Source organism: Lepidochelys kempii, chromosome 7 (genome assembly GCF_965140265.1).
Source record: "Lepidochelys kempii isolate rLepKem1 chromosome 7, rLepKem1.hap2, whole genome shotgun sequence".
Taxonomy (NCBI): Eukaryota; Metazoa; Chordata; order Testudines; family Cheloniidae; genus Lepidochelys; species Lepidochelys kempii.
Window position 1 is genome coordinate 125,025,025 of NC_133262.1, and position 22,474 is coordinate 125,047,498.

General features: G+C 51.8%; 1 protein-coding gene across 3 annotated transcripts in view; it reads right to left on the minus strand.

Annotated features, from left to right (window-relative positions):
• Positions 1-1,177: 1,177 nt before the first annotated feature.
• ARHGAP19 (Rho GTPase activating protein 19) overlaps positions 1,178-22,474 on the minus strand; it is a 61,547-nt gene continuing 40,250 nt past the window's right edge. For 2 of the 3 annotated variants that reach the window (XM_073354612.1, XM_073354613.1), the window contains exons 3-12: positions 15,455-15,535; positions 13,610-13,819; positions 12,996-13,222; positions 12,343-12,429; positions 10,685-10,750; positions 9,647-9,835; positions 9,330-9,428; positions 7,459-7,551; positions 6,277-6,351; positions 1,178-5,386 (exon numbers count right to left, since the gene is read on the minus strand). In XM_073354612.1, coding sequence (XP_073210713.1) covers positions 5,330-5,386; positions 6,277-6,351; positions 7,459-7,551; positions 9,330-9,428; positions 9,647-9,835; positions 10,685-10,750; positions 12,343-12,429; positions 12,996-13,222; positions 13,610-13,819; positions 15,455-15,535 — 1,184 coding nt within the window. In that variant the 3' untranslated portion in view covers positions 1,178-5,329. The remainder of the gene's footprint in view (positions 5,387-6,276; positions 6,352-7,458; positions 7,552-9,329; positions 9,429-9,646; positions 9,836-10,684; positions 10,751-12,342; positions 12,430-12,995; positions 13,223-13,609; positions 13,820-15,454; positions 15,536-22,474) is intronic. The other variant, XM_073354614.1, reaches the window with a different exon arrangement.

Here is a 22,474-nt window from a genome sequence, read left to right on the forward strand (position 1 = left end):
TTTGCAGCATCAGCGGCTAAATCTGTATTTTTATTAAAAACTTCTCTTGGCTTGCATAAAATCGGTGTCACTTCGAAACCAAAATGCGTCAGAGTTAACACTGCAAAGGGAGTTTGATTTCCTGTACACTAATAAAGTCACAGGGGCCTGCTTTTAAACACGCAGGCCAACAGTTCCCCTAGGAGCCATCTTTGGGTAGCAGAGGATAGACGTTTCAGACTTAGGAGCACAGCAGCCCTGATTCCAGACTGCCAGCCCCAGTGGAGGAGGGCAGCCTGGGCAAAGCATTGCAGCTCTTGCCTGGTGGAGGCTCACTGTATGGGAAGGGAATGTTGGTTGCAGATGGTACACAGGCGGCCTGCTTATCCAGTTTGTGTCTGAGCTCTTCTCACAACAAGGACATTAATGAAGCCCTGGGTTGATCTTTTACAGCCCAGAGGAACATTTTAAGTGTGAAGGTTCTTGGCAGAAAAAAAGACTCTAGAATCCAAAATTCTATTAACAATCAGGAAACTAATCAGGGAAACAAGCACAAATCATCCACGTCAGCTATTTAAGACAATGAAATGGGCAGAAAGCAAAGAGTGAGCAGCGTACACATTTAAAAAAAAAAGATTTAAATTAAAACTTCTGATTTTTATCCACCCAGATTAAAAGTGGTGGGGTTCTTACGGAGGCCAGCTGAAGGAACAGCACATGTGGGGGACCCCTGCCGTTTGCAGGAAACCTTTGAAGAGCCTGAATGGGTAGGAGCGTGGCTTCACAGTGTCTCTAGCCTCTGTTTGCCAGAAGCTGGGAGGGAACGGCAGGGGATGGGTCACTAGATGATTCCCTGTTCTGTTCAGTCCCTGTGTGCAGCTGGCACTGGCCACTGTCGGAAGACAGGACACTGGGCTAGATGGACCTTTGGTCTCCCTCCCAGTATGGCCATTCTGATGTGCCTCCTCCCCTCCACCATCCCGCAGGGTCACCGCTGCCCGAGTCACCCCGCCATTCCTCGGAGTTGCCCATGCCCAGCTGCTTGACCCATCGGTGCTGTTGAGACCAGATGAAGGGACTGGCTTGGTCAACAGCTATCCCCCCACCCCCCAGAGCAAACAAACCAACCCCCAAATCCTCATCAAACAGCAGGAGGTGACCCAATGAAGCCGAGAATAAGCCACTGAGTGTAGAGCGCTAACAAGCCTTTAATATGGGAACTCCCCGTTAAGACTGACAATCACACATTGCACATATAAATAAGGACAAAGATTAAAAATGACACTGAATGCCCCAGCTCCAGGGCCAGGCTCGCTAGGGCCACGTCGCCAGCAGTGCCACTCCTAGCAGATGGGGCACCGGGCACAGCCCAGGCTAGGGGTGCTCCGTAGCTACTACAGCCCCTGTGGCCATAAGTGATGAGTTGGCACCCAGTGGTTTCTTGCAGCACCTGTGGGCTCTGCAGCTGGGCTGGCAATGTCCAGAGATGCACCACGAGTCCCCTCTGCCCACAGAGTGCACAGGATGGAGGGTGCTGCCAGCTGGGGTGTGATCCCTTGTGTCCTGCACTGAAATCCCCACGGACAAAGTCCCGGCAGAACAGACGGTATTTCCGTGGAATCCAGAAACCCCGCAATGGGGACAGCAAGAAACCCAGTTAACAGCCAGGCCAGGCTGGGATCTATCAGGAGCCTGAACATTGCCCCTCCTTCCCTGGGGAGCTAGGAGACGGGCAATGCCCCTGCGCAAGGACTGAGGCTAGGAGCAGAGGCTGGCCTTGCTAAGCTGGAGGGAAGCACTAACCGGGCACCTGGCCTGTCCCTCACTGGGTAGAGGGGAGGGCCAACGACCTGCACTGGAGTAGCACCAGGCTCCAGTGAAGGGGCTGCCCCCTGCACAAGGACCACGCTGGTTTTCAGTCGGTCTCTGGCACCGTGGAGTGTTTGAATGGGTCGGTGCAGTCCCAGGGTCACCATTCAGGCCAGGTGCACACACACGTCTCTCCTCACAGGCCCTAGCAAGCCGTCAGGCTTTCCAGCATCACTGCTGCTCTCGTTCTCTGGGGGGAGCTGCACCTGCCAGCAGCACCTCCTAGCGCTCGCTCCAGCTCCCCACGCACACAATGCTGCTTGCTTGGCGCAATAACTGTTCGCTCGTCGGCTGCCGTTTCTGCTGCTAGGCTGCATTATCCGTCTGCCCAACAGCGTATCCGATACAGGCTATTTACAAAAGGGTTCCTGAGGGGGGTCTGTACAGGCCCATTTACCCTGGCACTGCCTCGCAGCAATACGAGCCCCGGGTTTATGTGCTGGTGGATGCTGCACTGAACACACAAGCCAGGTCCTTACTCCCTGGTCCAGGCTGCCTCTCTGGACTCTCCCCGGCCGAGAAACACCTTCCTGGGATTGAGCTATTCCAAATAACGTCAAGGGACAGGACATGCAACAGCCTCCGACTAGTGGTGGCAAGGACAGAGGCAGCCAAGGGCAGGGCTGGGGCAAGCCTGGATCCCCAGAGCAATGTCAAGCAGCCCCAGCTAGCTGAGGCAGAGAGAAGCAGACTGGAACAGGACCAGGACAGGGCTCCAGACTCTCCAGCCTGGCTCCAGACCTGGTGGAACTGAGCCAGGCCAATCGGGATCCCAAAGGGTTACCTGGCAAGTGCCCAAACTCTCAGGAGCCCCAAGGCCATACCTCGGCTGTCTCAGGGAGGGGCGGGCCATGGAGTCCCAGAACATGAAGGAGCCAATGGAGGAGCAATCTGGGACCCACAGTATTCAAGGAGCACCTTGTTGATTAGAAATGAGGGCAGGCATGGGACTCATCCTTCCCGTGGGACCTACAAGCCCTCTCACTTTGGCACCACACCCAACCGCAGCCAGAGGGTGGGGGGTTTGTGAGCCATGCAGAATGCAGGGCTGATACTGTTCAGCTGGGAAGGACAGAGACAAACCTCTCCTAGCTAGAAAACGAGGCTCAACACAAAGACACAGCATGTCCTTGAGCCAGGTAAGGAGATGCTGCTCCACTCTGTGTGCCAGACAGAGCCCCGTGCGTGGCACCGCTTCGGGGGCATTTGAAGGGGAGCTAAAAACCCAGTTTTCCTCGTAGCTGTCTGTGAACGTGAAGCAGTTTGGAACCTTTATGAAGAAAGTGACTCACGGCTCCATTAAAGGGGGGCTTAGAGGGGGGAGTTATTTTAAACTAACACACAAATCCAGTACCTCCAATTGACTCTCTGTTGGTGGCATTTAGGGATCCAAAGGGGGGACTGGGAGTCTGGGCATACCCACCTCTGCCACTGTGCAGGGTGTCCTGGGCAAGTCACATGCCCGCTGCATGACAGCACCAGGAACAGAATCCTAGCTCAGTCCCCTACGTCCACTAGCAGTGCCTGCCCACTGGCCACGCTGCTTCTCTGACACTAGACGAACAGGGCAGAACTTGGGTCAGGGACCTGCATGCAAAGCTCTGCCCCTCGCCTAGAGCTGGGCTCACCTCACTGCTCCGTCTCTGTTCACACCTGCTGTCACCAATCCTCAAACATGGAGAATCTGCCATGGATGGAGCTCTACCCTGCTGGCCCCTGCAGCTTAGGAGACAATTGTAATTGGATTTCAGTGATTACTTGCTCCATCTAGGAGGGCTCAGAAGGGTTTAGCCGGCTCCCCTACTGATTCAGCCTCTACTTCACAGTGGTGATCTTGTGTATCACCATACACCACAGTGCTCACACAGACATGTGGCTGAGGTATTGGCTTAGCAGAGTACTTCAGCTTAATGAACCAGACAGCTGCCGGTGACCAGCTGCAATGGGGGCTTATTCTGGGTCTAGGTGATTTCATCCCATTTCTGCAGCTCTGAGCCAAGATCCAGTCTTCTCCCGCACCTCAGGTGACAGCTTGCTAACTGATTGTTCAGGTAGTCTGCAGTCCCTGCAGTCCCTGTATGTGATCAGCATATTGGTTACAATACACAGTCCGCAGGCCAGTCTTCGGTACCACTGACAGAGGGAGGTACATATCCCAGGGCACTGGGCCTGGCAAACCTATCTCCAGCCATCACTTGGAAAGCTGCCGGTAGCTTCCAGCACCCACCAAGCAACACCCTCGCCCCTGCACTGCTCCCACGAGGGCTCTGCCTGGCTGCCGTGGACACCTGCTTCTGAGCGATGGGAGGTCACATCACCATGCTAGCTTCAGACAACCTGTCTGCCTCCCCCTCCCACCCCCTTTCCCATTCAAGAGATTCTGCCTGGCTCAGCACCCCCTAGATAGAGACTGTGAAAAGCCATTAGCTACCCCCTCCTTGTCCTCCAGACACCTCGACCACGGAAACAACTGGGAGGTGACCAGCATGGTGCTGCGGCAATGCTGGATGTGCCAGGCACTCGGCGGCTGATTAGAAAGGAGACAGACCTTCCCGGCTTGGCAATCAGTGTGATGGGAGAGGAAGCAGGGTGCAGAGAGGTGACAGGTACATGGAAACACAATCCACTCCAGACGCAGAGAAACCTGCCTTCCAGCACCTCCCGGTAGGAGACACAGCCCTTGCGTAAACAAGCACTCTGAAGTATCCTCAAGGTTCCCTCTATAATTATGTCTGACCTTTAGTTAAAGACCACACAGTCTGTTCCCTGGGCTGGTTTCACTGGGTGCTTTCTACCGACTACCCTTTAAGTAGCAGGGACTGTAGCTAAGGGGCTCTGTTAACATCAGGATGATGAGAGTTTATTCTGGAATCTGCTTCTTTGCCATTTGACATTAAGATGTCACCCCCCAATTCCCCTTATACCGCTGCCATGGGGCTGCCATGGCCAAGCCAGGCACGCAGCCTGTCAGGAATGCAGAAGTGACCCCTGGGGTTGGGGATTTGAGATGCTGCAGCCATCCTCTGACCTCCATCGACACCCGCACGGAGAGACTACTGCACGAGAGCTAGTAAGGCAGTGAGCTGCCTGGACGCGGCTGACCGCTCTGGTTGTTGATGGGAGGCAGGGCGTGAAAACAAGACAAACGTGTTAAAAGCTCAGAGAGTGAGAAGCCGGAGCACTGAACAAAACCAGTGAATACAAAGCTCCTGCCTTCTTCCAACGGACTCTCCAGCCCTTCCTCAGACACACCCTGCAGGTGCTTGGTTAGATAGTGGTTTGCCCATATTAACATAGAGAAGTCAGCGTCCTCATTGTTCTTGCAGCAAGCCCCGTTGCAAGCCAAGCACTGGTGAGCTGGATTAGAGGGATCGCCGGAGGCTGCGGCACTAAGTCCTCTCACAGCTTGAGATGCAGCAGGCATTAGTCACAGCTTACATGTCCAGACTTCTGCTGCACACAAGGGCTGGTGCCTGGCTGCTCAGATGGACGACTCCTTGGTGGAAGGCACAAGGGCCTGCAGATGTTTACGGGAGTCCTGGGCCAGAGGAATTACAGCCGTTAATACGCCCGAAAGGCTGAGTATAACTGAGTGTGAAGGGCTCATGTTTCTCTCCCCGCAAGCCGAGGTCTCGGGGCAGCCCCAGTGGTAGGCGAGCGGAAGACCCTAGGACTCACAGCTATTCAGCGTCTCCTGCGAGCTGGCACAAGGTATGAACAATCCCTACAGGGTCAGTAACTGGTCACCCTCCTTTCTCCTCCTCTAGCATCCGCCAAGCCAGCGCCCATCTCCTAGCAGACCTCAGCTCTCCCACCACCATGCTGCTTCTGCGTGTCACTCTGTCCCTCCCTCTTAGACCAGCTGCCAGCCCAGCAAGTTTCAGACAGCGTGTGTTTTCTGACAGCACTGTCCTGGGAAGTGCCTGGCTGGGGCTGACATTCAGCACTGGGAGCTGGGCTGAACTCCCTTCCCAGGGGGCTTTTAACCGTGCCCTAGAGCTGGCCACGGCTTTAACCAGCACATTCCAAAGCGCCACACCTCTGCTCGCCAGCAGCCTGACAGCTGCACCTAGTCAATATTTTCATCCTACCCACTCATTCTGGGTATGGAAGCCCAGCATGAGACTCCCGCCCTGACTTCCAAAGGGGCCAAGCACACGCAGCAGACTGCAGCAACCCCCTTCTTTAATACAGAGAGAAAGACCAATGGCACTGTAGCTCCCAATACACAATGATCCAGGCAACTTAAACCGAAATGGAGCATTGCATGCTGGGATCTGTCATCCTGCAGGCCTCGTTCCCATATTCAAGATGAAGGCAGGCACAGACCGCAATTTAGAATGCAATGGGCTGCAGGGGTTTACCCGTACTGGAGTGGTGTGAGATCAACATGTGTGTATGGTACCTTGTGCGTGCAGAATTTCTCACCTCTTTCCTGCCCTCAGACAATTTTAGCCTTGCTCGGGTCCCATGACTTGCTGGAGATTCAGGAGGTCTCTGTAACTGGACACGGTTTAAATGGTGAGACAGAAGCAGAAGGGTCAGAGGGAGCAGAGACAGGCTGGGGGATAAACTGGCACTCCAAGATCTTCCTTGCAAGCAGACCATGCTAAGTAGATGGTTAGTCTCTTACCCAAGTCCAAATTCACCTCGACTGGCATAGGACATGGTGTTACCCACACCCCACAAAGAACAATGATCTCCTGTGCAGGGAGTAGACTGCCTTTGCCTTAAACTGCTGGTTAGTCTAGATTAACCCACCAAACAAACCTGGGCCTGGGACTGAAGGAGTGAGAGGAAAGATGCAGGGCTGGCCCGGAGGTAAATATGAAAATAATCTGAATTCAAATTGGAACAGTGCAGAGAAGGGCTCCTAGGATGATCAGGGGAATGGAGAGTGAGCTTCTGAGAGGAGACTGGAAGACGGTGGCTTATTCAGCCTAGCACAGTGCAGGCTGAGAGGGGATCAGTTGCTTTCTATAAATACCCTGGGGGTAAACAGCTGAGAGGGAGAAGAGCTGCTGCAGCTAAAGGACACTGCTGGCACCAGAACAAAGGGAGCTAAGGCTGGAAATGAGAAGGTGGTTTCTAATCCTCACAGGGAAGCAATCTGGAGCGGCCTCCCAGTAGGAGCAGTGGAGCAAACAACCTGGAGCTTGATAAGTCAATGATGGGGACAATCTGACAGGACTTCCCTGAGATATCAGGGACTGGACTCCATGGCCAGGAGGTCCTGTGCTCCTAACATGAATCTTTAGCTCAGTCCCTCAGAGAGCGCCATGGCAAAGATCATGGTGAAGTGGGAGAAGCAGCTTTAGGAGGAGTGTGAGAGCGAGGCTGATATAATGGGATAAACTACGGAGGGCAGAGAAGCCAGGAGAGAACTTCCACAGCACAACTAGAGCCAGAGGAGCTCCGCCCAGGTGAGACTCAGCACTGAACTCCAGGGCTGTCTCCATCCCAAGCCTTGGGTTGCACAAAGGGCTGTCCCCAGAATGGCATCTTCTGGCCTCGTGTCTGATTGCAGACAGATCATCCACAGGCCCAGACTCCAGCAGAGCGCAGCCAACACGCCCCTGTTGAAGCAAAGTCCCCAGGCCCAGCTCTTACCAGGTGGAGGCTCTCTTTGCTGACTCGCTCGGATTCTGGTGTGGAGTCCCTGCTTTTCCTTTCCAAGATCAGCGGGTTCCCCAGCATCCTCCGCTGAGTTAGAAAAAAGAGAGGGTTGTTGGTAAGTGCTGTGAGAGGCCTTAAGCAGGGAGGGGAGCGCTGGGATAGGATGAGGATTCTGGGTTCAAATCACAGCCTCACATGGCCAGCAGCTGGATGTTGGGAAAAGAAGCAAAAGACTCCCTGCAAACAGGACCAACTTGAAATCTGACCTAACAAGGTTTGCTCAAAGGAAGGTGTGGCCGGGCACCTCCTCCCAGCATTTCCCCCTCTGGCAGCGGTGGGGCCTGGGGTAAAGCAGCCACACTCCGGCCACACACAATGTTTCTCTTCCCCTGCTGGGTTTACTTATCAGGATTTTGGAGGTATGCCTTGGGGCAGGCCCTAGGAGGGCTCCTCCATCAAACAAAGAGAAACCAATTTACAAACACAAACCTTTCCCTGCCCCCTGGCTGGGGGGGGGGGGTGTTGTCCTGTTGTAGGCCCTGGGGTGTCAGTCCTTCCCCTAAACAGGCATTCAGCCCTCCTCTCCCTCTCTCACCCCTCTCAGAGGAGGGGTCTGTAAAGGTCTCCAGCAGCCCTTAATTGGACTCAGGTGTCCTGAAATGACCTGAGGTAACCCCTTCTCAGCTGGTAGGAAAAAGGGTCTTTATCATTCTCATACTGTCTTCCACCACTCTCTTGCAGCCATCAGACTGACTTTGTCACAGAAGGATGCAAGACACTCACTTCACTTTGCATGGGCACAAACACTGGGCCTGAGACCAGAATGGGCCCGTTTAGCCTGATATCCTGTCTCTGACAGTGGCTGACACAAGCTGTCCACAGGAAGGTGTGAAACACCTGTTTCTATCCTCACACCGACATTATCGTTCCCCTTTCTCACGAACCTGCAGACATGCTGATTATCAGGAGAAGCCGCTAATCCCATATCTTACTAGCTCTGACAGCCGGGGCAGTGAGTTCCCCAACTGGTTATGCATGGTGTAGAAAGGTCTTAGCAGTTTTACTTTTAAATTAAAGCTCAGGAAAAACTTCTTAACTATAAGAGCAGTAGACCAATGGAACAGATACCTCGGGAGGTCGTGAAGCTCCTTTGCTGGAGGTTTCCAAAGGAGGCTGGAGCCATCTCTCTGGGATGGGTTAGACACCACAAATCCTGCCTCTTGGCCAGGGGTTAGACTAGCTCAATGTTTCTCAATGACCAGTCTGTGGACCGGCACCGGCCCCGGAGATCTCCCTGACACAGGTTAGGAAGGCAGCAAGCCGGTCCCTGGTATCAAGAGGGTTGAGAAATGCTTTGGACTAGATGACCCCATAATTTACATGTGCTGTCTCCCAACGTCGTTGCTCTCCCGTTATGCAGGGTAACCAGAGCACAGTCTGTTCTTTCTGCGCCATTCAGTATTTCGTATCCCTCTCCTGGCCCCTCTCTCCAGTAACCCACTCCAGGCTTTTCAGTCCCTCCAGAGCTTGTCGCCTGTTCCTGGGCCCCTTCTAGGCTGTTCTGGAGCCAGGGTGACCCGTACGCACACGCGTATGCCCTGGGGCTGATGTAGAGGATTGGAATAGTCTCCGTTTTGTTTGCTATCCCTTTCCTCAGGCACCTCAACACTTGGTTTACTATTCCGACCACTGCACCGGAGCAGGGGGCGTCACTAAGCCGGACCATCCCAACACACTGCAAAGAGCCAGGCCTGTGAGATTTAGGAGCTGCCCCGAAGCATTGGAGATGGCAGCAGGCAGGGCCAGAGAGGGACTTCAGCCAGAGACCCGCAACAGACAGCGCTCTGACGGGGAGCTGCAGTTACCTTAATGAGGCCGCTAAAGGAGCGGGATCGGGTGCGCCTCTGTACTGGGGGTGTCGGTGCATCGGGCCCAGGGGTGAGAGTGCCGGGATGCTTATGAAACTAGAGAGAACACGCAGGGCAGCATGTTAGGTGTAAACCAACAATGATGTTATCTTCCAGTCACCCCACCCAGCTACCCGGCTCAGCTCTAGGGCACAGCACCCCAAACTCCCTGCCTGCTCAGGATCTGTGGGTGGCTTTGTGGGCGAGCCCTGCCTCTGGGAGCCTGCAGCCAGTGGTGTGCTCCCTCGGACCAGCCCCTGCCCATTGAACACTACCTGCCGGATGAGCTTTTTCTTCTTAGCAGAGTCTGGCATGCTGTGGACGTGGTGGAAGAGCTCCTTCAGAGCCTCCTCCGTGCGCTGCTGCGTCTCCTCCCGGTGGCAAGGATCCAGCCTGCTCCGCTTCTGAGACTTCAGGGGCTGGAGTTCCTTGGACCCAGCAGATGTCAGCAAATCCAGGTCATCCTGGGAAAGTTCCCACGTCATGTTCCCACGTCACTCCCTGCCCTAGTGCCAGCCTGCTGCGCTCCACAGCGTGCGCGCGCCCGCGATCCCAGAAAGCGACATGACTCGTTACAAAACCCAAACCAGCCATTGCGTCTGAGGGCCCGCAGGAACAGCTGTGCCGGCTCCCGAGCAAGACTTGGTCACACCCCATTCCCATTGCTGTGCAGCAACGGTCCACTAACAAACCCATCAGAGCTGTGCCCAGCATGGGGGCGGCAGTGAGGTGACTTCCCCTGGCTCTTCCTGTCCCCTGGACACCACTGGGCAGCAGCTCCCCCAGGCCGAGAAGGACTTGGTGCAGCTCTCCCTTCAGCGCATCATTCCAGTTCCTTCAGCTAGATGGGGAAGGGCTAGTTTGCTGGAGAGCAAGGGGAGAAATTCTCTTTCCCCATCTAGTGGAGGGTCTGATCCCCCTTGCTGCAGCAGCCTGTACTGCCCCCGGACCAAGAATGGCCTGACCCCAGTGGTTAATGTGAATTGCTCAGGTTGGTTTGAACATGACAGCCCAGCGAAGAAGTATCTAGTCACTACACATACTGCGTCTGGGGACAGATAATAGGCCTGGTGTTAGATCTGGGGGCTGCCATGGTGTTCATGCTCCAACTCCTCCCTCCTGCAAAGGTCCTGATTTCCCCAGTGCCATCACGTGGGTGATCCTGAGCCATGGTCCCATGGCAGCTTTCCCAGGGACCTGCTAACTCCGAATCCCCCTCCACTCTCTGGGCAGATCCTGTTCTTGGGAGTGACACGCTTTCCTCCCAGCACCTGCCCCCTCCCCGTGGGCAGCCACTCATCTGCTGTCCTCACCTTTGAAGCGTGCGCCCTGGACCCCAGGTAGTGCAGCCTGGCACATTCTCGAACGTATGCTGGAGCCTGGACAGGGAGGGAAGGTAGGCAGTGAGCACAGGCGAAAGCTGGCATTTCCCCTGGGCCCTGGACCACACTGCACACCCCACCGGCCCCTCTGGACTCACAGGTTTCAGAGTAACAGCCGTGTTAGTCTGTATTCGCAAAAAGAAAAGGAGTACTTGGGGCACCTTAGAGACTAACCCATTTATTTGAGCATGAGCTTTCGTGAGCTACAGCTCACTTCGTCGGATGCATGCCGTGGAAACTGCAGCAGACTTTATATACACACAGAGAGCATGAACCAATACCTCCTCCCACCCCACTGTCCTGCTGGTAATAGCTTATCTAAAGTGATCATCAGGTTGGGCCATTTCCAGCACAAATCCAGGTTTTCTCACCCTCCACCCCCCCACACAAATTCACTCTCCTGCTGGTGATAGCCCATCCAAAGTGACCACTCTCCCTACAATGTGCATGACAATCAAGTTGGGCCATTTCCAGCACAAATCCAGGTTTTCTCACATCCCCCCCACCCATACACACACAGACTCACTCTCCCGCTGGTGACAGCCCATCCAAACTGACCGCTCTCCAAGTTTTAGTCCAAGTTAACCCCGCTGCAGTCCCCGCGGCGCGCACCCGGTGCAGTGGGCTGCGGCTCACGGGAGCTGAGGCTCAATAAATGGGCTCGTCGCGGAGGTGCCCGCGTCCCCCTGTTCTTTCTGGACTCACAGGAGCTAGCGGCACAGTGCGCTTCTGCTGAGACACGAAGCCAACCCCGGCGGGACCGAGAGAGTGCGGCCAGCCCAGCGCACCCCGAAAAGGGTCTGACAACTGACCCAGTCGCTGGGGTCAGAGCCAGAGCCTGACTAGGAGAGGAAGAACTGCTCACCTAGAGACGGTGTGGCCTTGCAGAGAGAAAACGGGCATGCTGAGAATGGCAGCCCCAGGCCTTGGAGACCCTAGCATGACTGAGGAGCGTGCTGCATGGCCAAGACACACCCTACCCTGCAAATGAATTCGGTCCTCCCCGAGAGGACCTGGACTGGTGCAGAGAGCCCCTTAGCAATGTCCCACCAACCCACCCTGCACCTGGAGCATGCAGAGCTGGGCCTCTCCTCTGGTCACAGCCTACCAGCTCAGCCCCAGCCCTGGGAGAGGCTTCGCCATGTGCATGAATATCTATGAGACCGAGGACATCCCACCTGGATACAGATTCAGCTCCTATCAGCACTCGCCACGGGAGAGCCCCAGGAGATGTTCTCCCGTAAATAGGGACCCTAAGTTCCCCAAAAATGGCCCTTGTGAACATCCCCTATGAAACAAACATGCTTCGGAGCCTGCCAAAGCCAGTGCCTGAACTGGCCTGCAGAGGGTGCTGTTACTCTGTCCCGTGCTTTCAACCAGCCAAAGGAGGAAGAGGCCAAGTTCAGGCATCTCAGACCTGTGCACTTCGCTTCTGCTGGGTCACTAGCTTGGCACCTCTCAGTTACCCCTCTCAGGAGAGCACAGGCAGTGTCACCAGCCAGCCGCAGCACCCTGAGAGCCCCTCCAGAAAGGGTGTGTGGAAGCGACAGGGAGAGCAGGGGTCCGAGGCCCCCATGGGGCGCACTGACCTTGAAGAGTTTCTGCGAGTGTTTGATCATGAAGGCCACGCCCTCATTCAGCTTTGTGATATTCTCCTGCAGGTCGTTTGCTGTCACCTGGAGAGGGGACAAAGCCCACGCACGAGCATTAGAAGAGGAGGAGGCTGAGTGTGCTGGCCGACTTTCCAGGAAGATCCTGTCCCTCTGCTCAGGCCTCTATTGCACTGGACACAGATCCAAAGCCTGTGCCAGGAGGACAGCCCAGAGTCTCAGGCACCTGCACTTCAGAGCAGAAGTTTAGCAGCAGGCACAGGTGGCCCTGCAGAGAAAGGGCTGCGGTGCATCCCTCAGGCCACATGCATCGCTCACAAGGCAATTCTTAGGAACAGCAGGAGTTTGGTGACTTTTCAGAAGTATTGAAAAAGAGGAAGCAATATACACGGCTGTCAATCCTATGGCAGGCAGCAGCCATGGCACCAGCATCTCCCAACACAGCTCTGCCAAGGCCCCTGAATCTTGACTGTCAGCCCAGCCCACTCTCCCACTCCTGTGTCCCCCACACAGCCTGGCCAGCACCCTCCAGTCCTGGCCCACAGCCTCATCTATTGTTGTAATCCGGAGCCCCTCCCAGCTCCGCTGCTCTTCCCTGCAGTATAACCCAGCTGCTGCTAAGTGTTGCTTACATTTCTGGGCCACAGGATGTGGGGTGCAAACATGAGAGCCAGGTTGTGGGCAGACATCTTGTTCTTGTCCTGTTTCTTGGCCGTCTGGTAGAGCAGGTCCAGCAGCAGCTTAAGCAGGTTGCGATTGGGCGGGGGGAGGATCAGGAAGAGCAGCTGCAGAGCTTCGATCTGCCGCTCCTTATCCGGTGTACTGGTCTTGTTCCCCTTGTCATCAAACTGCATCAGGCCTGCAAGCCAGGGCATAGAAGCTGAAGCCATTTGGAGCCCCTCAGGTCTCCGTAACTAGGAAGCTATGTCCATACTGACCAGTTACCGCCTCCAACCCCCATCAACCCTCCCCCTTATACATTGTACTTCTCCAGACATGCCTACCCTGGCTCCATCACCCCCGGGAACCCTCCACATGCTGTTTAACTCCTGCCCATGGGGCTGAAAAGTACACAGGAAAAACACCCTCGGGGTTATTCGCCTTTTGGGTCCCTCCCCTGTCAGAAGACCCAGTTCCCAAAAGAGACAAACATTCCAGTGTGTTGCCCATTGACATAAGCTGCCCTCGAGGAGGCTCGTTCAGCTCCCATTCCTCGTTTCTATCACTGCCCCCGTTACCTACTCACCTGCAATTTTGAGGTGGGCTTGGAAGTGCTTGTGTGTCAGCAGGGGCTCTGGTAATTCACCCAGGAACATCTTCAGCAGAGAGGCCACATCATTGGAGTGAAACTCCCCCGATTCCAGGTCAATATCAGACCCGCTGTTCAGGGCATCCTTCAGGGTCTGCTGCCTGAGACTGTTCCCTGGCACTCGAAACAAGCCCTCCATTCGCAGATCTGCTCGGCAGGGAGTGGGAAAGAGATCACTCACCGTGAGGAGGGGGCTCCCGACCTTTGACACAAGGAGCCCTCTCCCAATTTCTCTTCTAGCCACCTGTACGGGATCCCATATAGAAAACCTTACTCAGTGGGCTATATACAGCCCCAGGATGTGCCCTACAGCTCTGGCAGAAGGAATGCTTGCAAAATCAGAGAGGTGAGAGACAGGCTAGGAGCTGCTACAGGTGACTCTGGGTCACAGCACCAGCACATAATCCAAGCAAAACGCTCAAGTTTGGAGCCCAGTGTTCTGCCCTGTGCCACAAAGCACAGGATTCACCAAGGGCAAGTCATGCCTGACTAATCTAATTACTTTCTATGACGAGATAACTGACTCTGTGGATGAGGGGAAAGCGGTGGATGTGTTGTTCCTTGACTTTAGCAAAGCTTTTGACACGGTCTCCCACAGTATTCTTGCCAGCAAGTTAAAGAAGTATGGGCTGGATGAATGGACTATAAGATGGATAGAAAGTTGGCTAGATTGTCGGGCTCAACGGGTAATGATCAATGGCTTCATGTCTAGTTGGCAGCCGGTATCAAGTGGAGTGCCCCAAGGGTCGGTCCTGGTGCTGGTTTTGTTCAATATCTTCATTAATGATCTGGAGGATGGCGTGGATTGCACCCTCAGCAAGTTTGCAGATGACACTAAACTGGGAGGAGTGGTAGATACGCTGGAGGGTAGGAATAGGATACAGAGGGACCTAGACAAATTAGAGGATTGGGCCAAAAGAAATCTGATGTGGTTCAACAAGGACAAGTGCAGAGTTCTGCACTTAGGATGGAGTAATCCCATGCACCGCTACAGACTAGGGACCGAATGGCTAGGCAGCAGTTCTGCAGAAAAGGACCTAGGGGTGACAGTGGACGAGAAGCTGGATATGAGTCAACAGTGTGCCCTTGTTGCCAAGAAGGCCAATGGCATTTTGGGATGTATAAGTAGGAGCATTGCCAGCAGATCGAGGGACGTGATCATTCCCCTCTATTCGACATTGGTAAGGCCTCATCTGGAGTACTGTGTCCAGTTTTGGGCCCCACACTACACGAAGGATGTGGAAAAATTGGAAAGAGTCCAGCGGAGGGCAACAAAAATTATTAGGGGACTGGAACACATGACTTATGAGGAGAGGCTGAGGGAACTGGGACTGTTTAGTCTGCAGAAGAGAAGAACGAGCGGGGATTTGATCGCTGCTTTCAACTATCTGAAAGGGGGTTCCAAAGAGGATGGCTCTAGACTGTTCTCAGTGGTAGCAGATGACAGAACAAGGAGTAATGGTCTCAAGTTGCAGTGGAGGAGGTTTAGATTGGATATTAGGAAAAACTTTTTCACTAGGAGGGTGGTGAAACACTGGAATGCGTTACCTAGGGAGGTGGTGGAATCTCCTTCCTTAGATATTTTTAAGGTCAGGCTTGACAAAGCCCTGGCTGGGATGATTTAGTTGGGGATTGGTCCTGCTTTGAGCAGGGGGTTGGACTAGATGACCTCCTGAGGTCGCTTCCACTCCTGATATTCTATGATTCTAAAGCAACCCCAGATGCCCCAGCAGGATGCACCCTGGGAATGGCAAGCTGGCAAGAGAGCTGAGAGTCACTTACGCTTGTGCAGGTATTCGATGAGCTGCGAGACCTGGGCGATGCCCTCCTCGGTCAGCGGGGAGCCAAACACCATCCCTTTATCTGGGGAACAAAGCAATCCAGTCAGCACACATGGGACAGGAGCAACTCAGGCATGGCACCTCTGGGCACAGGAGCCACAGAGCTTAGCAGGCATTTGTCTACTGTGAGACCAGGATTTCCAGCAGGGGATTCTGTTGCTGGGAAACTAGTGGCCAAGAGAGTTGGGGTAAAGGTCAGAGGAGAACCCTACTCCTCTGACATCACAAGCACCCCCAAATACTTTTACCTTGCAATGGCTGTGTTCCAAGGGGCTTTTATCAATTTGCTGTTTATATCAATGCAACTGCAGATTCTCACCAATGTTCTAAATAAAACATATTACTGAACCCCCGTGAGGAAAGCCATGTCAGACCAGGGACACTTCAACCTTACAGGATGTGTTAGCTACAGACCAGACCCATTGGGAGCAGGCTCCCTCCTGGAGCAGGAAAGTTAAACAAAACACAGCTTCCCCTCCAATTCTGAGCTTCCACGTGGAGCTTTAATGCAGGTAAGCAGGGGACTAGAGAAGGCCCAACTGTGGCTTGTTTAACTCGACACTGTCAGCTCAATAACCCTTTGGGACTCAGTTACAATACAGCAGTCCCCAAACGCAGCGCGGATGGGACCAAACCATTTTCACCATTCCCCCAGGCTGTGCCCCAGTGCTAAAGCCCCGTTAAAGCACCGTTGTCGAGGGACTCTCATTTTGTAAGCAACTCCCCAGGGTGGCTGATTTGACAGTGAAGAGGAGAATGTTGCTGGGTGCCTGGGGAAAGCGAGGCTGGTGCAGGTGCAGAGGGCAGTCGTGAGAGGTGGGGGACAAAGGAACAAATACTGAAGGTGAGGGCAGCTGTGGCCTGACTGGAGAACTCCCATTGCTGGCATTCTATAAGCTCCATTTCAGGGTGGCCAAAATAAAATTAATCCTTGCCTCCTGCCCCAACTGGTCTCCTGCGTGTGTAAATAGAAGTGAAAAGTGCCAAAAGGCAGACAAGGAAATCACCAGGAGAAATGGGGAGCTCGGAGGTAGATCCATATGGAGGGGTGGCGTCTCCACAATGATCACAGTGAGACTCTCATCTCACTCACTTGGGGTTTGCTTATGTCACTTGGGGGCACCAGCCAAAATGCAGGTGCAAGATGCCAGCCTGAGCACCCAAGCCTCCGCTCAGCATCTCAGGCTCACGAATACCAGAGCAAAAATGATGCGCACAGGCTGAACAGGGAGACGCCTGGATGGAAGGAAAGTGTTAGATGAGAAGCATATTCAACCCTAACCCTCTTGCTTAACCAAGACAGAAAACTGTTCCTATCTGAAGAGAGACTTTCCAGTGTGGAACAGTGTCAACAACAGACAGGACAGAAATCTGCCTAGAATTTCAAACAAAGGGAGAGTTGCTGGTGAATAACCTTGTTCATCAGAGAAATACCACATACAGATAACAAGAATGCTCTGTTCTCCAAGGGCCTGATCCAATGCCCACTGGCTATCGCAGCAACTGGATCAGATCCTTAGTGAACAAGGACAGTCTAATAGATCAAAGGGAATTGATCACAGAACTAAAAGTTAGTGGTTGCTTTGGTGCAAGTGATCATGACTTGATCACATTTACAATGCGCAAACAGAAAAAAGTCTTAACCAGTAAATAGAAATAAATAAACACACACGCACACACTCTTGGTGCTTTAAAAGGGACAATTTCACAATGCTGAAAACAATTGAGCCAAATCAACTGGGAGGAAAAAATTAAAGAATGTGAATGTGAATAACTGGGCACTCTCTAAGAACATTTTATTACATGTTCCAAAAGCAACCACTGACAAAGAGGCTACAAACAATTTGAGTTAAGGGTGAAGTGAAAGCAAGTATACATTTAAAAAAAACAATATATAAACAAATGGAAAAAAGGAGAGGTTGATAGTAATGAATATAAATTGGAAGATAGGAAAGGTAGAAAATTGAAAAGGGAATCAAAAAGACACAAGGAAAAACCTATGGCCAGCAGAATTCAGAACGATAAGAAGGAGGGCTTTTAAAAGTATATTAGGAGCAAAAGAAATCCTAACAATGGTATTGAATAATGAAAGAATGGCACAAGCATTCAATAAATATTTCTGTTCTGTTTTTGGGAAAAAGCCAGCTGATATATTCATAGAAGATGATGATGAATGAGGAAATACTTTCCATTCCAACAGTAACTAAGAAGGATTTTAAAAGGCAGCTACTAAAGTTTGATATTTGTAAAAAAGCAGGTGCAGCTCAAGAGCTGCAATCAAGAGGTTTAAATAGCTGGCCAGCGAGCACTCTGGACTGCTAATGCTGATTTTGAATAAGTCTTGGAACACTGGGCAAGTCTCATGAGATATCTAAGTACTAGTCTGAGGTCCCAAGTTGCAGTAGTGATCCTTAACTTGAGCGTAGAGGTTCCCCAAACCCTTAATAAACCTTGAAGACATAGGTGAGCAAATATAGAAAACCCTTCTACTGGAGGATGAAAAGCTGATACTGTAGCCATGTGAACCTTAATCGAGCTAATTGATGACCCTGGTTTCTTTAGGTCCAACAGGTAAGTCCAGGATAGCTGAAAGTGATGAAGATTCAGACACAAGCCAGTGGTGTTGACAACAGTGGCTGAATCTGTTCCACTTCTGCAGGTAAGTAATTCAGTTTTACTTTCTACTGTTGAGTAACACTTGTACTTTCACAGAGCAGGTAGATTCTAATCCCACGAACCATCGAGGAACCATGCTCTGATGCGAAGGACCCCTAGGTTGGAGTGAAGTAAATGATCTGGATCTTGGAAGAGCTGAGGAATCATAGAATCATAGAATATGATTATGATTCTATGAATATCAGGGTTGGAAGGGACCTCAGGAGGTCATCTAGTCCAACCCCCTGCCCAAAGCAGGACCAATCCCCAACTAAATCATCCCAGCCAGGGCTTTGTCAAGCCGGGCCTTAAAAACTTCTAAGGAAGGAGATTCCACCACCTCCCTAGGTAACGCATTCCAGTGTTTCACCACCCTCCTAGTGAAAAAGTTTTTCCTAATATCCAACCTAAACCTCCCCCACTGCAACTTGAGACCATTACTCCTCGTTCTGTCATCTGCTACCATTGAGAACAGTCTAGAGCCATCCTCTCTGGAACCCCCTTTCAGGTAGTTGAAAGCAGCTATCAAATCCCTCCTCACTCTTCTCTTCCGCAGGCTAAACAATCCCAGTTCCCTCAGCCTCTCCTCATAAGTCATGTGTTCCAGACCCCTAATCATTTTTGTTGCCCTCCGCTGGACTCTCTCCAATTTTTCCACATGAATGATCAGAAGTTTGATCATCGGGTGGACACATAGGTGAAGCAGGCCAGGATACCAAGCTTGTCTCGGCCAGATCGGTACTTTAAGGATAATTCTGACTTTGTTGAGTCTGATCTTGTGTATCACTCTCAATACTAGCAGTGTTGGAGGAAATGCACAAAATAGTCCCTTCATCCAAGATAGGAGAAAGGCGTTCCCCAGAGCGTGACGGCCTAGACCTCTACTTGAGCACAACAGATGACATTTCTTGTCCTGGAGTTAGAGCAGAGGTTCATTTTTGGAAGTCCCCAATTTTGGAATATACCATGGAGAATTTGAGAGTCCAGCTCCCATTCCTAATCCTGGGAGAAGCACCTGCTGAGAGTATCGGCTGTGGGGTTCTCAACACCAGGGAGGTAGATGGCTGAAATTTGGATCTGATGGGCTATACACCAGATTCACAACATTATTGCTTTGGTGCACAGGGAGGGGAATCTTGCTTCTTCTTGTTTGCTGACACAGAACATGCAGGCCATATTGTCCGTCACGAGCCCGATGGATTTGCCCCTAATGAGGGATAAGAAATGAAGGCAAGCATTCCTGACTGTCCTGAGTTCCAAGAGGTTAATGGGGAGACTGGTTTCCGGAGGTGACCATTTGCCCTGAGCCATGAGGGTATTCAGGCGAGTTCTCCATCCCAACAGAGATGCATCAGTTGTCACTGTTGTTGTTGGAGTTGGGTAGATGAAAGGAATGCCTGCACTGACGCTGAGTTGATTTTTCAACCACCCTTGGAAATGCTTTACATGAAGGGGAACAGCTACTTGCTTGTCCAAACTCTCTCTGGTTGATGAATAGATTGTTCCGAGCCAGCCCTGAAAGCAACCAAGGCGTAGTCTTGCATCACTGGTCACAAAGGTGCAAGCTACCATATGACCCAAGAGCTGTAGACAGTTCTTTACTGAGGTTCAAAGACTCCCTTGAATGGTCCTATTAGACTTGATAAAGCTATGAATCTGTCCGTGAGAAGGTAGGCCCTGTCAACAAATCCTAGCATGCCCCTTTGAACTATATTCTTTGTACTGGGGTTAATGTGGATTTTCTTACACTGAGCAGAACACCCAATTCCTGGCAAAGAGAAAGGGCCACCTGAGTTGATGACAGTACTGCTTTGTAAGATCAGCCCCGAAGCAGCCAGGCCTCAGGATACCGGAAGACTAAAATTGCCACCCGACGAAGGTAAATGGCCTCTACCACTAGGACCTTTGAGAACACCCTTGGGGCTTAGGAGAGTCCGAAGGGAAGTACTTTGTATTGAAAACGTTCCTAAGGCGTATGTATTTTCTATGAGATGAATGTATTGCTATATGGAAATAGGCATCTTATAGGTTGAGGGCTAAAAACCATTCTCTTACCTCTAGTGAAGCGATTATAGCTGCCAGAGTCACCATCCTGAACTTTTGAAACTTTACGAATTGTTTAGTAGAGTTAGATCCAAAATCAGTCTCTACCCTCTGTCCTTCTTTCGCACAAGGAAATACATCAAATAGAACCCCTTTCCTTTGTGAGGTTTTAGTACCAGCATGATTGCTCCTAATCAAAAGAGAGAGTCTATTTCTTGCCTCAGAAAAAGCTCTTGAGCAAGGTCCCTAAATAGGGACAGGGAAAGGGGGTGGAAGGGAGGGATGTAAAGCGGATGGTGTAGTCTAATGTTATGATCTCTATAACCCCCTTATCTGTAGTGATCTGTCTTCAAGCATGTTGGAAATGGAAAAAGGGGGAGGTGGGCAAAGGGTTGCAGTTGCTGAACTAGAGGCGTGGGAGGATTTGAACCCTCAACTGTCGTGTCAAAACTGTTGTTTCTATGATGACTGGGTACTTGTGGAAGGAGGATGAGCAGCCCTCTTCCTCTGGAACTTAAGTCTTTTCCTTGGGGATTCAGTAGATCTCTCAAACCCAGAGAACAGAGCAGGGCAAGATCTCTGGGCAGTTTGTGACCTATTAAATCATTTTTTATTCGTAGGAGTATACATACCCAGAGATCTTAACATGGCCCTGGAATCTTTTAGCATTTGAAGAGAGTTGTCCATAGTTTCTGAGAACGACTTTCAACCATTGAAGGGGAGGTCCTCAACAGTGTTCTGAACCATGCTTGGGAACCCTGAGAGCTGGAACCATGATGCACTGCTCATAACTACCGCCACAGAGATGGATCTGGCACCAGTGTCTGCAGCATCCAAGGACACTTGGAGACATCCTGGCTAACAACTGACCCTCCATTATGATGTCCAGAAATTGTTTCCTCTGTTCCTCAAGATGATCAATAAAGACCAGAAACTTATTATAGTTTGTGAAATTATATTTAGCCATGACCGCCTGATAGTTTGAAATCCAAAATTATAAGGTCATTGATGAATAGGACTTCCATGCAAAGTGTTCTAAGTGCTTTTGGTCTTTGTCATATGGAGTAGACTCGGAGTAGTGTTGCTTACCCTACTTGTTCACCATATCCACCACCAGAGAACTTTAGGTGGGGGATGGAAGATTAAAAATTTGGAGTCTTTGGAGGAGACAAAATATGACTAGATGACCTCCTGAGGTCTCTTCCAACCCTAATATTTTATGATTCTATGATCCCATTCTTAGGCACTTAAATAAGGGTATGTTTACACTATGAAATTAGGTCGATTTTATAGAAGTCTATTTTTTAGGAAGCAGTTTTATACAGTCAATTGTGTTCGTCCCCACTAAGCGCACTGAGTTGGCGGAGTGCGTCCACAGTACCGTGGCTAGGGTCAACTTTCAGAGTGGTACACAGTGGGTAGCTATCCCACAGTTCCCACAGTCTCTACCGCCCATTGGAATTCTGGGTTAAGCTCCCAATGCCTGATGGGGCAAAAACATTGTCGCAGGTGGTTTTGGGTACATCATCAGTCGCTGCTCCCTCCCTCCCTCCGTGAAAGCAACAGCAGACAATCATTTTGTGGCTTTTCTCCTGAGTTAACTGCGCAGATGCCATAGCACTGCAAGCAGGAGCCCGCTCAGCTCACCGTCACCACTGCTGTTGCGGGCAAGTCTACTGTGGGGGCTGCTGTGATCCAAATAGCCAATGCAATCATTGACGGTCTGTTATCAAGCATAGTGACTCTGGGAAATGTGCGGGCCTTTTTAGATTTTAGGTGCATCATATTCCTGTCCTTTGTCGCTGGTGAAGGAATCCTGCAGCCGCACATGCCACATGTAACAGCTCCAGGGCTCTTGCTCTTTTGCCTTGGCCACACAGCAGCAGCTCCTGGGTGCCTTCGCATCAGTGGTGAATGGCTCCACCGCTTCCGCTGAAACTCTGCAGCAGACAGGACAGTAGGACTGCTAGCTGTCCTCATCAATGGTGTTTTGCTCGCTCCACCTCTTCCGCTGCAACTCTGCTATCCTGAGCTCCTGTGAGCTGGAGGCTTACCTGCCTCAGGCTGCTCTCCCAGCCGGCAGCACCACGCGGTCACACCTACCCCAGCCTATCCCTTGCTCCCATGGCTCATGAAGCCTTGGCAGTAGTAAGGAGCAGTTCAACTATCGTCTGAGCAAGTGCAGAATGGTGGTAAAATGTGCCTTTGGACGTTTAAAAGCTCGCTGGCGCTGTTGGTCAGACCTCAGCGAAACCAATATTCC